Below are 14,484 nucleotides of genomic sequence, written 5' to 3' on the forward strand. Positions count from 1 at the left end.
ACTTTTGTGAGCAATCGAATTGCTGAAATTCAAAACTTGAGTCATCGATTCAAATGGGGTCATGTTGCCTCAAAGGAAAATCCAGCGGATATAATATCCCGAGGAGCAGACACTAGTGAACTTTTGGCTAATTCCTTGTGGTGGTCAGGTCCTGAGTTCCTTAATCAGCAACTTCCATTTCCAGAATGCATTTCTTATTCGTCGGACGAGGAGTATGAGAAAGAACTGAAACAATCATCAATTCCAGTTCTGACTTTGACAATGAATGAACATTTTATAGACTCTTTTTTAAAACTTTCCAATAATTTTCCTAAGCTAATCAGAATTCTCAGTTTTATTTTCAGGTTTATCTTAAATTGTAAATCCCAGGATAAGATGCAGGGATAGTTAACTATAGATGAGATGAAAAAGGCTGAGGAGTTTCTTATACGGCATGTCCAAGTAACTGCCTTTAATTCGGAAATTACAGCTCTTCGACGAGGTAAACCCATTCCTGCACAAAGTAAGTTAAAAGGTCTTGACCCTTTTCTAGATGAGAATTCTCTTTTAAGAGTTGGAGGAAGATAAAAAAAATTCAAATTTATTATTTGATTGTAAACACCAGTTAATTTTGCCTCCTACTCATAGAGTTACTGTATTGATTTTTGAATATTTTCATAAGAAGTACCTACATATTGGAGCGCAGGGTTTACTTCATCAGGTGCGTTTGAAATATTGGGCCATTCACGGTGTAACAGCTTTAAATAATATTAAAATCTTGTAGATTAAATAATTTAAATAGATGAACATTAAGGTATTTGTGAATGGCAATATTTGAAACCAGACTCGAGTGCCTCGTGCGACTCTCGCACGAAGAATGTAATTTTTAAATGATTAGAAATGATTAGAAATTTTAAATGATTTTTAAATGATAGAATATGTTTTCTCTTCTTGTTTGTATGTCGCCATTTTTGAGTGTTAAATAAAAGTTATTGCTGTGTTCCATCATTGGAGTTGCTTATTATCGCCAAAGAAGCATCACAGTCATAATTATTTTGGAGGCACCGACCAAGATCGAATAATCGTGCGTATTTTTATTTTATTAGTTCATCACTGAACATAATATTAGTGATACCAGATTATTACTTAATGTTTATATAGAATTGCTTTATGTTATTAGTTCATCACTGAACGCAATATTAGTGATACCAGATTGTTACTTCCTGTTAATAATAAATTGTCTTATTTTATTACCGCATTTGATATTATATTTAATATTCATTTTAGTTGTGCAGACGGTAGATATATATATTGCTCTATGTTATTATTCTTATTTTAATCACAATTAATGTGGTAGAGAGAATGAACTTCATATAATTTAAATATTTTATTTTTGAGGTATACGTACTTAACAAAGTGCATTTAATTTCGTGATTCCTGACTGCATTAATTAATTAAAGTAATTGAATTGAGCTATTTTGAGGAAATATAAAGAAAACAGTGTTCGTTAATTTTAAACATAGAAACAATGTCTTACTTAGGAAGAGCTCGTAAGGAAGATTTGCAATATCTCGCGGCTGAACTGGGAGTTCATGTGACTGCAGATTTGAAAATAGTCGATTTAAAACAGAAAATTGTTGAAAGTAGAGATTATGATGAAGTATTCGTCAAAGGAGTCTTAGACACAATAATAGAAGAACGGAAAGTGAGGGAGGAAAGGGAAGAACGGAAAGAGAGGGAGGAAAGAGAAGAACGGAAAGAGAGGGAGGAAAGGGAAAGAGAAGAACGTAGGAGACAGGAAGAAGCGGAAGAGCGGAGAAGGAAAGAACAGTATGAATTAGAGAGATTAAGACTTGAAGCAGAGACAAAGTCTCAAAATACCGGACAGATACGGCCGAAAACGGAGCTGCGTCACCTTATGCAGAAATTCGATGACAAGAAAGGAGATATCAGTCTATATTTGCTATTGTTTGAAAGGCAAGCAGAATGGGCTAAAATTGATAAAGAAGAATTTGTATCTCATTTACTAGGACTACTTCCTTACGAAGTAACCCAGTTAATAGCTAGAGAACCCTCCGATAAAGCTAAAGACTATGAACACGTGAAGAATTTATTGTTAAGACGGTTTAAACTAAGCCCGGAAAAGTTTAGGCAGAAATTTATGAAACATCAAGAGTACCGAATCCACATGGGTGGATTTCAATTATGAAATAGAAAATTATTGCAAAGAATGGGTGACTGGTCTAGGAGTTAAGACTTTTGATCAGTTGCTAGATTTGATGGTGATTGACCAACTTAAGCGTCGAGTTCCTCCTGAAATTCGAGATCATTTTCTTGATGAGTGGGTAGAGATGATTTCATCTAAAAAATTAGCTGAAAAACTTGATGCCTATGAAAACGTTTGCGGAAACTTTAAAAAAAAGCCTGTAGTGGATAGGCAGAAAGAAAGATACAATGCACTAACTCAAGGTAAATTGAGTTCAGATAATAAAAATAAAACTGAAAACAAAATGTCCTCAGGATTTAATACGCAAAGCTTGTTTCATAGACCTAGAAGTCCACGTCCAGATGATAAATATGAAAAACGAAAGACGCCACAATGCTATCAGTGTGGGTCCTATCAACATTTAAGGCCCCAATGTCCAAAACTTAAGAATAGTACTGAATCTCCTGCTAATCTTAACAGAATTAGTGCAAAACCAGAGGATAAATTTCTATTACCTTATACTAGTATGGGTTACGTAAATGGTCATAAAATTCCTATATTAAGGGATTCAGGTGCTAGTATTGATATAGTTTGTCGCAAATACATCACGCCGGAAATGCTGACAGGTGAAAATGTGTGGGTGCAACAGCCATTAGACTTGAATCCAACCTGTTTACCATTGGCCGAGATCGAACTAAATTGCGATCTAAATTGCGAGTAATAACTAAAGCTGCCATTATTAGAAATGAACTCGACAAAGGAAGGTATTTATTAGGCAATCGAACTTTTGCACTGTTGAATAAACAAAGAAAGGAACCTGATAGTCATCCTTATCAGGTTAATGCCGTCTCTACTGGATATCAAAGGAAAAGAAAAATAGCTGAAGAGAAGATCTTGGAACCGATGAAGGAAGAAAATAAAGCATCCAGAGATCTCTTTGAAGAAGTAAAATCACCGGAATTAAACGTGGAAGATGTTCACGAAAAACTGGAAAACGATAAAGAAATTAATATTGGGAATCATTTTGCAATGCAGCGTTATCATCATCTTTCGGCTTTTGATTTAATATCAAAGTCGCTACTAATAGACGAAGAAAACAATTGTCGAAAGCAAATGACAAATGAATATTATCCAAAAGGCACAAATGAACTGAGGAAATGCTTTGCTGTGAATTATAGCCGAGGAACTGGTCCACCATGGAAAAAATCTAGGCGCTGTCAAGGAAAAAAGGAAGACTAATTTGATCATTTTGCATCTTTTTCTACTTAAATGTGGTATAAAAATATTTGTTTAAAACTTAAAAATTTTGGCCTGAAATTTGGAAACTTATGAGAGAAGTAACCTTTCTTTAAGCAATCGAGCAAGCCGTGTTTATAAAATTTCGAATTTTACAGAACTTTTCCCTTCGGCAAAAGTCTCTCCGTTGGGGGAGAGGTTATAACAGCTTTAAATAATATTAAAATCTTGTAGATTAAATAATTTAAATAGATGAACATTAAGGTATTTGTGAATGGCAATATTTGAAACCAGACTCGAGTGCCTCGTGCGACTCTCGCACGAAGAATGTAATTTTTAAATGATTAGAAATGATTAGAAATTTTAAATGATTTTTAAATGATAGAATATGTTTTCTCTTCTTGTTTGTATGTCGCCAATTTTGAGTGTTAAATAAAAGTTATTGCTGTGTTCCATCATTGGAGTTGCTTATTATCGCCAAAGAAGCATCACAACGGCAAGGGCTTGGCACGTAAGATAGTTCATGCTTGTGTGATTTGTTTTAAAAACAAACCAATTGCAGCAAGTCAGGTCATAGGTAATCTTCCGACAGAGCGTATAACTCCGACTTCATCCTTTCTTAATTGTGACGTTGACTTTTGCGGACCATTTCATGTACAATTCAAGGGTCAACGTAAGGGCATTTTTCCTAAAATATATGTTATTGTATTTATATGTTTGTCCATAAAGGCAATCCATTTGGAGGTAGTGACAGACTTGACGTCTGAAGCCTTTATAGCAGCTCTTAAGCGATTTTGTGCGAGAAAAGGGAAAATCTCTTCCATCATTACAGATAATTCCACAAATTTTAAGGGGGCTCATACAGAGTTAAAGCGCTTGCAGAAATTGATTAGAAAATCAGATGAGGCGTTATCCAGCTATTTCACCTCAGAATCTATAGTCTGGAAATTAATTCCCCCTAGATCACCGAATTTTGGTGGACTGTGAGAAGCGGGAGTTAAATCCTTTAAGTACCATCTTAGAAGAACTATGGGAAGTACTAAGGTTACTATGGAAGAATTTCTTACAATTATTACTCAGATTGAAGGAATTTTAAATTCACGCCCGTTAACCCCTATGTCTAATGATATTAATGAATTTGAAGTTTTAACGCCAGGACATTTTTTTTTAGTCGGCCGTCTAAAAATGCCGTATGGTATAGATGTGATTACGTCTATACCAGAGCCTGAACTTATTGAAATTACTGATAATAGGTTATCAAGGTGGCAGCGGACAACAAAATTTGTTCAATTAATATGGAAGCGTTGGCAAACAGATTACCTCAATCACTTGCAACAGCGCAATAAATGGCAGTTTCAGAAACCCAATGTAGAAACAGGTGCAATGGTTTTACTTAAGGATGAGAATTTGCCGCCTTGCCAATGGGCCTTAGGTAGAATTTTAGAGACAGTCCCTGGTACAGATGGTAAGGTACGTGTAGCTAAAGTTAAAACTGCTTCAGGAATCCGCACTAGATCTATATCAAAGATCTGTTTATTGCCAATGTAATATTCAAATTTCTACTGTATATATATTTGTGGAATCAGTTTATACATTACAAGAATTTAATAATGATTATATGTTTAAAGGATTTGTATGGCTTATTTTGAAATATATGTGTATTGTAACACTTTTTATGTCAACGTAGTATATATTGTTTGCATAATTACTATTTTCAATATTTAATGTTCTTAAACTCCATAATTCAGTTTTAGATCTGTAGTAATCTGACAATTATTTATGTGATTCTCAGTTTTGAAATATTGTGATTTGTCACTAATTAATTAATTGAAATTTTTGTATCAAATTTCAATGCCGGGCGGAATGTTCCTTCTCGGTTAGAATATTTATGTCTATTTGTACTGGCTTAATGTTTGCAGCGCCACGTAATGTTAGTGGCGAGAGCCCAGTACTAATCAGTAAGCGATAGGGATGCACTCGGTCCACACCGAGTTTCCGCTCCTCTGCCCGAACAAAGCGGCAGTCAATTGTTAATTGTTCCTTACTCACTCTTTGCCCGTTTAAGCGGCATATTATTTTTGAAAGAAAATAAATGTTGTTAAGTTTCTCAACTTGACTTTTATGAATTAATATACAGTTCACAACTACCAATTGCTATCAACAAGCACATTTCCAAAAGCTGTGCTTTGTGCTTTATGTGTGTAGTGAATTCATTAGACATATGCATTGTCGAGCTTCCTTACATTTCCTATTATTGCCACATGTTGTTTAAGCAACTAAAATGTATGTCGCTGATCTCTCGTACAGCTTGTCCTGAATCTGATTGGATTAATCCCTTAACTGATTTGAGGCAATGCAGGAGGGACGATGGCCATTGAGTTCGTCTGTTCTCAGATCTACTCAACGAAATTTTGCAAATCAAAAGGGGATCTCTCATTAGTTTTTCTCCAAAGAAAAAAAAAAGCTTTATTAACTTATTTTTTACTTCAGCCACTATAGAATTTCCAGTTTGAAATCGTAAAGCTATATCAGGTTTAATTTATTGGGTCTTATCATAAGTATTCAATGTTTAACTCTCTATAAATAAAACAAATACTATGATTGCATCCCCCTCGTGTGATTTTGTCACATGACATAAATATTTTGCATAAATTTTTTCGATCGCTTTTTTCTGCAGCCAGCAAAAATATAGCATCATTCAAAGGTCATTTCATTTATAACAAACAGAAAGGCTGCAGCATACGCATCCTAATTTCTGTAAAGAATGTTTTTTAACTAACCTGTTACACTTAACCTTAAAATTTAACATGCTTTCTATTAACCAAACTTAAAGAACTGTGCTTTTTAGAACTCTTTGCTATAATTTCAAATGCGGTTCTGTAATTTTTCCTTTGTTATAAACTGATATTGTCAGTCGTTAGGTGGCATGTCTGGAATTATGATCCAGAAACACCACAAGAATGGAAACTGACCTGTTAAAACATATATTATGATTTCCGAGGATAAGCATCTGAAAAAGAGCCAAATTATGTACCAAACAATTCTTATTTTCAGATTATGTACTGTAAATAAAGTGCCTGTAGAACGATTAGAATTTATCGGATCAAGAAACATAAAAATACCAACAATGCCCTCGCTGGGTTTTGATTTCCAGATCTTCCGATTTTTAGAAAAATAACTCTTGTTTAATGCAAATAAAAATCAGAAAGCGGAAGAGAATATTATTGCCAATCGACTACGCACAAGCCGATCTTCCACGTATGTTCGACGTAGTGCTTATTACAAGTACTTTTAGGGAAGAAAATATAAGTGTGTGTACATTTAAGTCTCGCGTCACACAGGCATACGCGGAGAACGATTAAGTTGGGAATCCTCTCCCCCTCCGGAACATAGGGAAAAAATTTATAGTTGCATGTGTTTGTATTAATGCACAATGCAACACTATATTCTGTAGTCTACTTTTGAATCCCTAAAATCAAATAAAAGTTTATTAATGGAACTACCAGTTTTTGCCTTCCACCGACAAGTATTCTGCAGACACGCATGTTACTCCTTACATGACAAGCAAAGTAGGTATAAAGAAATGAAGAAAATTCGTCATCCCAGAAGCTCCATCAACAAAATATCGAAAGCTAGATTGCACGAATTCTGCAACAAATCTGTTGTGAAAATGTGAGTCAAAAGGAATGCTGTGAAAATGCATGTTTAATATCTAATTTATTAACAGATTTCCACATCGTCTACATTATCTACCTTACGAGGAGGTCAAACGTGCGCAAAAGATTTTAAATGTCGTTAAAGCTAACGCAATGGCCGCTTTAACAAGGATGTATTAAAATGCATTTTAAGTTACATTAATTAGATATGCGTTCAAAAATTAAAATTAAGATTTAAACCATTTTATTGAAGCTTACATGAAAATGGTTGCTTTTAAATTGTTCTGTTTATGAAACAATAAAGTAATAATTTAAAAGATAAATTAAACATTTTATGTCATTTCGAAAAGCCACACTTTGGAAGCAAGCTACTTAGCTACTTGCCAAGCCACATGGAAGATTGAGATCTTGTCTTGTGTAATGCCAATCGTTTGCAGACCGTACGGACAATAAATAGCATCGTAGAGCAGTATAACATAATGTAAGTACACAATTTTTTTAAGTTTAGGCAAATTTCGAACTGCAAATAAAAACTTTATATACCTTTACGCATCAAATTCTTCCACATCTGGTGCGAACGCAATTCGAAATCTTTGTCAAAATAAACAAGAATAAGAGTAACAAAAGGAAATTAGTTAGAAAAGAATAAGAGTAACAAAAGGAAATTAGTTAGAAAAGAATAAGAGTAACAAAAGGAAATTAGTTCAATTGAAATTTCCAGCTAGTAGAAACAGCATTTGTTATGAATTTTAGCTGAAAATTTTCATTAACAGAACCTGGGCGTTTTCTACACTCATTTCTATGGACACAAGTACAAATAGAAGCGTAACATGAAACAAATGCTTTCAAACATCTTTGTGTATACTTTGATGATCACTAATGTCCTTCACTTTAATTTCATTTCAGTAATCTGTCAAAATTTGCTTCATCACCCCTCACTGGTAAATTATGTGTTATGCGGAAGTGTCATGGTGACCAAATTAATTTTATTTTATATTAAAACGTTGCCTTTCACCTGGCGATTGGTGAATCACTAATGACCAACAGTTTAACCGTCAGTTTGTAAGGATTTATTTTATTCTGATCAATTCTTTTTAGTTTTCCTTTACTTTCCCTCCTGATTTCAGTTTCCTGCCGGAATGTAAATTTGTAGTGACGTAGATCCAAATCTAAACGTGTTTCAGAAGCAGTATTTAAGTTGCATTTCAAGAGCTCGGAAAGAGTAGTAGCGGACTTAGTTCCGAGTTTATGCTGAGTGTTTGAATTTAGCTCTCTAGTCGGTTAATCACCTTTCAGTTATACTGATATTTCTAACCTCGGCTTTGCTGTGTGTAGACTATTTAGCGTTTAGTTACGCTAAGGAGCCAGTCGTTAGATAGTTTAATTTACTAGTGATTTGTTACATTCTTATTTTCTGTTAAATTTACGTCATCCACAATTGATGGTGATTTGTGAGCATTAAGTGTGTGTATCTGTTTTAATTTAGTTTAAATAAAAAGGTTATTTAAAACCTTCTTCTGCAGTAATCATTCTTTAAGACATAGCGAGAATTCTCTACTTCGTCTTCCACATAGAGTCCACGTTGTATGCTATCCAAGAAAACACGGAGACTCTATAAGTTTTAATTTAATTTTAATAATCAATTTAACTGAGATAATGTGAGGATTTATTTAGTTTCCTTAACAGTTATTTTATGTAAAAGTACCTTTCCTATCGCTCTTTCCTTCAACTAATACTTTCTTGCCAGAATGCAAATTAACGACGGCCGGTGTATTGAAATTAAATAGAAAGAAGTTAGTGTTTAAGGGAAGGTGAAATCAGAGCGTTTTCTGTCTGATTGAAGGCTATGCTTCTAACTTTTAATTCTTTAGCTATCTGAATTCTGTGATGTTGAGCTATTCTTGTCATAGGCTTTTTTACGCCAACTTTCAAGTCAGCGCCAGCTGGCGCGAGAGTTAACTTGTGAAGCCGTTAGGCTATACTTAACTTCTTTACTTTTAACTTATTCATTACCTTTTGAGTGAAGCCAAAAGGGTTGGCTTTTGTAAGCACGAGTTGGTGCCGACTGTAAAGCTTATTTGAGTTAATAAAGGGTTCTTTGCACCCTTCTCCTGACTGTAATTCTTTAAGGGACTTTGGTGATAATTCATCAAACAGTCTTAAAAGTAAAGTACATTTTATGATAGCCAAGTATACAAGACGTTATGATAATTTTAAAAACATTTACTTTATAATATATCTAGTTAATAATTGTTATAAGTGCTTCCAACATAATTTTAATTTTAAAAATGATGATTTTGTAATTATGTATTATATGTGTCTGGCTGGAATATTTTTACGTTACATATGAGCGATCCATCTCTAAATTCCACCCATAATAATACTGCACTAAGATATATAGCCTCTATTTGAAGTGAATAAAAATCTTTATTTTTCCAAATCTTTGCAATCAGTAATTCTGTCGTAGCAGCCGGTCATCTTACTGGAAAAGAATTTCTGCCATTTTATTTTTCATTCCCACATGACTACCAGCTCCTGGCAGTTCAATAACGACTCACGCGTTGATGCCACAATTCTAACATTGCCATTCACCTAATATTTTTAAAGTAATACAAAACAACATATTATTGTCATTTTCAATCATATTACGTTTTCAGCTTGGGCTTATTAATATACTCTCAAAACCATAAACATGTTTTTAAATACACTTATTGAAAAATACATCTAGATTCCATCGTTCAAAGACAAACCTGCAGTTTCTGAAACTTTCAGTACCAAGCCTCTCACCTCTGCTTTAATTCCACAGTTTAAATCATTCAAAGAACATATAGAACAATCCAAATCCTGGAAACCGAGAACAAAAGATTAAGCTTCAAATTTGTAAAATCTTTTTTCCGAACTTTTTCAACCAGAAGAATAAAAAGAGTTGAAAAGAAGACTAATCACCAAATAGTTTTAATCAGAATCTAAAACTTATTTTAAAAGGTAGTAGCTTTAGAAAAGCGGTTTTGACTGATGAGCGATATATTTTCTTTCAGCAACTTTTCAATCAATAGTTGAATAGTTTCTGAAGCCAAAAAATTTCTTAGACGTCGAAATTTTAAAATTAGTGTGTAGCCCACAATTCGTTTTCTTTCTTTCTTTCTTTTTCTTTTTTTAATGTGCGTGTGTGTCAGAAGACGGATAAAATTTCAGCAATTACTTTCTTATTACGAAGTTACTTCTTGGTTTCGATTTTTTTTCCTTGGTTTCTCCCTTTCTAATCCGCCTGAGAAACTTCCGAACTTTTTTTAACTACTTTTTTTTATTATTATTTACTTATTCCTACCCATATTTTTTTCTTTTAATTCGTTTGCCTTTCAGTGACGTTACTGTAGCACTTAAACGAACTGAGCTAAAAACTATAGAAAGTAAATTGATTTTCCTTAGATCTCTTACAGTTTTCCCAACTTTAGGTAATTTCCTCTTTTGAAAAGAACTTTTAATCATGTCCACGGGAGGAGTTTGTTCGATAAACGTTTTTCTTGATTGAGAAACATTCCAGTAGTCTAGAGCACTTTTCAGCTCACAGAAATTTTTAATTGCTTCCAAGAATTTTATTATATGCGCGTTCACTGTAAATGAGAACATTGTTTTGAAAATTAAAAAGAAAAGTTATACATTTATTATGAAGTTACTGTAATCTCTATTATTATAAAATGAAGAATCAATGTACGAGTTTGTAGCATAACACAGAGACGAATAGGCCCAAAGCTGTGAAACTTGAAATGCATATTTTCAATTTGGATGATAAAAACATACACCTTTAAAATGGCGTTTTTTTTTTTTTTTTTTTTTTTTTTTTTTTTTTTTTTTTCTTTTTAGCCCAAAGGGGCAATTTGCCCTAATGGATTATTAACTTCGTTTTGGCATTTTGCCTTGAAAACTATAAATGGGGAATCACTTTTCAAATTGCTGCCACCAAATATTACAGCCCTGTACTATATTTAAAGAAATTAAATAATGAAGAATCTGCATAAATGTATGCATTTTTCTCGCATTGTGATAAAATAACGGTACCTAGAGCCATCCAATTTTTAATGACGTAATCCTACTGCGAATACGGGCATCTGATTTTCAAATCTGAACCCAAATTTGAAATTTGTTTTATTATCTACTTCATATTTTGTAAAACTTTAATGAATTTTTGATTAGCAAACTCAAGAATATCAAAGCGAGCAATGGCAACGTTGTGCGAAAAAGATCTCCAACGCGTGAGACTGTGTATCGAAAATTCTAAAGATATGCTCAATTTAAAATTATTTTGCACTATTGCTTTTGAACTAAATGGTAAAGTGTGAAGAACAGGATATTTAATAAATAAAGGTAATACAATGTTTAAAAAATCCCTTTGGACGTAATTTAAAATCTGAAAACTTTCAGATTTTTTATTCATTTATTTTTAAAGTCCAAAGGGGCAATTTGCCTGAAGAACCTGCATAAATGTATGCATGTTTCTCGTATTGTTATAAAACAATGGTACCTAAAGCCATCAAATTTTGAATAACGTACGTTTCCACCCGAATACGGGCATCTAGAAGCCCATATTTGGAATTTGGAATTTGTTTTATTACGTATTTCATATTTTGTAAAACTTTAACGAATTTTTGATTAACAAAATCAATGATTTAAAAGCGAGCAATGGTAATACTGTACGGGAAAAAAACGTTTTTTTTTTATGTGCAACGCGCGAGACTGTGTATCGGAAATTCTAAAAATATGCTCATTCTAAAATTACTTGGGGATATTACTGGCGAACTGAATTTTATAGTTTAATTGCGAAGAACATGACATTTAATAAAAAAACATTAAAAACGCCTCTTTGGGCGTAATGTAAAATCTGAAAGCTATCAGATTTTTTTTTTTTTTTTTTAGTCTAACTTTTCTCTTAAAAAGTTTATAGCCATAAACATTATTTAAAGCATTTATAATGCAATTTTTATAGTTGGTTGCCGTTTCCGTAGTCACATTTTCAAAATTAATTTAGCCTTTTTTTTTTTTTTTTTTTAATTTGTTATTTTTATTTTTCAAAATTCGATTCAGCTTTTTCACACATATTTTCACTTGACAAACAAACTAAAAACCTCAGAATTTTACTGTTCTCACTATTGGATATAGAAGGGGGAAACGACGTTTTTTAAATGAAGCCCATACAGAATTTTTAATTTAATTCACTGATTTTTATTGATTTTTTCCTCGACAATATCACGTCTATTGTTTTATAATTCCAATAGCTAAAAATGCATCCATTATATAAAGTTTTATAATTTTCGCAGATCATAAAACAAACTACACTTTCTTTTAAAAACCAAAATAATGTAAAAGTATTGTTTAGGCGATTTTATAAACTTTTTTTAAAATATGTCGCAGTGTGACTGTAAGCAGGTCTAAGGACTTCCCGTTCTTGCTTGGGCGTCGCGTGATTTCCCTCAAAATGTGGTTCCGAGGACATAACGTTATCATTATTTTTTCTATGGTCTTTATACGATATAGAAAAGTTCCCTAAATTTCTCGATTCGCTGCGCACTGTTTCACTGCGCGTAATGTAGCCAGTGCAGGATTTACGTATAAGCTATAGTTCAGGGCCCCGCTTTCTTGGCGGCCTCCAAAAAAACCCTCTAGGTATCCGAAAATCATATTTGGCACTGACATATGATATCTGGACTTATAAAGTTCCCCATATCGCAAATAGCTTAGGGCCTTATCAAGTCTAAATCCGGCCCTGGATGGAACGACAAATCCCTAGCCATTTAGCGGATTATAGAAGAAGCATTAGAACGTCAATCATCCTTAGCCCTAGCGGAACATGTATATGCCAATGAACAGTTACCCAAGATGGCCAGACGCACGATTATAGTCTTACGCATATGATGTTTTGACTGGTTTACGATGACTTATATTATCAATTAATTATAACTCCTATGCTCGTACTGCTATTAATGAATTTTAACGACTAAGCCGTCATGGTGACATATTCTTCATACTGGTGACATATATACTCATTGATAATATATTATCAATAAATTATAACGACTATAGTCATACACATACGACTGTTTTGACAAATCGTACGTCGTACAACATCTTTGGAGGACGATTTAATTCTCAACAAAATATTATTTCTGTTACTTAATAATACATAATTCGAATAAATATAGAAATTTCAATAGCCAGTTTAAATATGTTTTTTTCAATCAAAATGTATACAGTACTAAAATGTGTTGAAATCGATTGCATTGTTTGTTGGCAAATGTTATCTAGACACCAACAATGCCATATGTTCTTTTTCTATTGCTAATATTATTTTATTGCCTTGTTTTCCTCAGTTGGAAAGAGATCTCTATTTCAAAATGAAAAAATCTGATGTGTACACCACATGACTTCCTTGTACGGAATATTACACTAGTGTGCAAAAATTAAGGACGAGACGGTTTTTTCAATATAACTTTGTACAAAAGCTTTCCAAATCAACACATTTAATACCGTAAGATCCCCAATACGTAAGGACATGAGGAATGTAAGCAACACTTACTAAAAGAGAAATCAGAGGGACAAAAAGAAGCTTTATTGAAAAAGTAGCATGAAGCGCAATGCGACTGAAGGCCGAAACATCCCTGTGATGGGTGTCCAGCAAGAAACATCCGGTCTTTAATAGGGGATATGATCTTTCCTGACTGCTAGGCAGGTTTCACAGCGTCTGCCCATGCTGAGAATGAGGGTGTCAATGAGTTGTTGAGGCATTGCTGCCCATTCGTCTTGCAGCGCCAATCGAAGCTCCGCAATCGTTATTGGTGGTAAGGTACGAGCTGCCAAACGTCTGCCTAGAAAATCCCATGCATGCTCGATGGGATTGAGATCCGGAGATCATGCCGGCCAATCCATACGTTCAATATCCTCACTCTCTAAGAGCTGTTTGGCAGCTACTGTGCGATGACATGATGCATTGTCGTCCATGAAAAGGAACTGCGGACCCATAGCGCCTCTAAAAAGACGCACATATGGAAGAAGAATCTCTTTACAATAACGGGTCCCGTTGACTGAACCTGCGTCGAAGATGTGAAGGTCTGTACGACTACCAAGCATGATGCCTCCCCCCAAACGAGAACACCGCCACCTTCATACCTGTCCCTTTCAATGATGTTCGAGGGATGATTGCGGCTTCCCCGCTCTTTCCAGATGAGTATGCGATGAGAATCGCTACTCAGACTGAATCTGCTCTCATCTGTAAAGAGTACTCGTCCCCATTCATTGTCTCTCCAATTCTGGTGTTCCCGGCACCACAGAGAACGCCTTCTACGATGGGCAGGCGTTAGAGGTACACACCGTACAGGGCGTCGTGCAAACAGACCACCACCGTGCAGTCTTCTG

The 14,484-nt window shown here is 34.2% G+C and overlaps 1 protein-coding gene across 1 annotated transcript in view; it reads left to right on the forward strand.

Moving 5' to 3' along the window:
• Nucleotides 1-402: 402 nt before the first annotated feature.
• The window catches only part of LOC146998450 (uncharacterized), a 44,077-nt gene continuing 29,995 nt past the window's right edge, over nucleotides 403-14,484 (forward strand). Inside the window, exons 1-2 of the mRNA XM_085809952.1 lie at nucleotides 403-502; nucleotides 4,593-4,891. Of these exons, the coding sequence (XP_085666078.1) occupies nucleotides 403-502; nucleotides 4,593-4,891 (399 nt within the window). The remainder of the gene's footprint in view (nucleotides 503-4,592; nucleotides 4,892-14,484) is intronic.

Source organism: Stegodyphus dumicola, chromosome 2 (assembly GCF_044657685.1).
Source record: "Stegodyphus dumicola isolate Sdum_Otavi_A_Nest chromosome 2, ASM4465768v1".
In the NCBI taxonomy this organism is placed as follows: Eukaryota; Metazoa; Arthropoda; class Arachnida; order Araneae; family Eresidae; genus Stegodyphus; species Stegodyphus dumicola.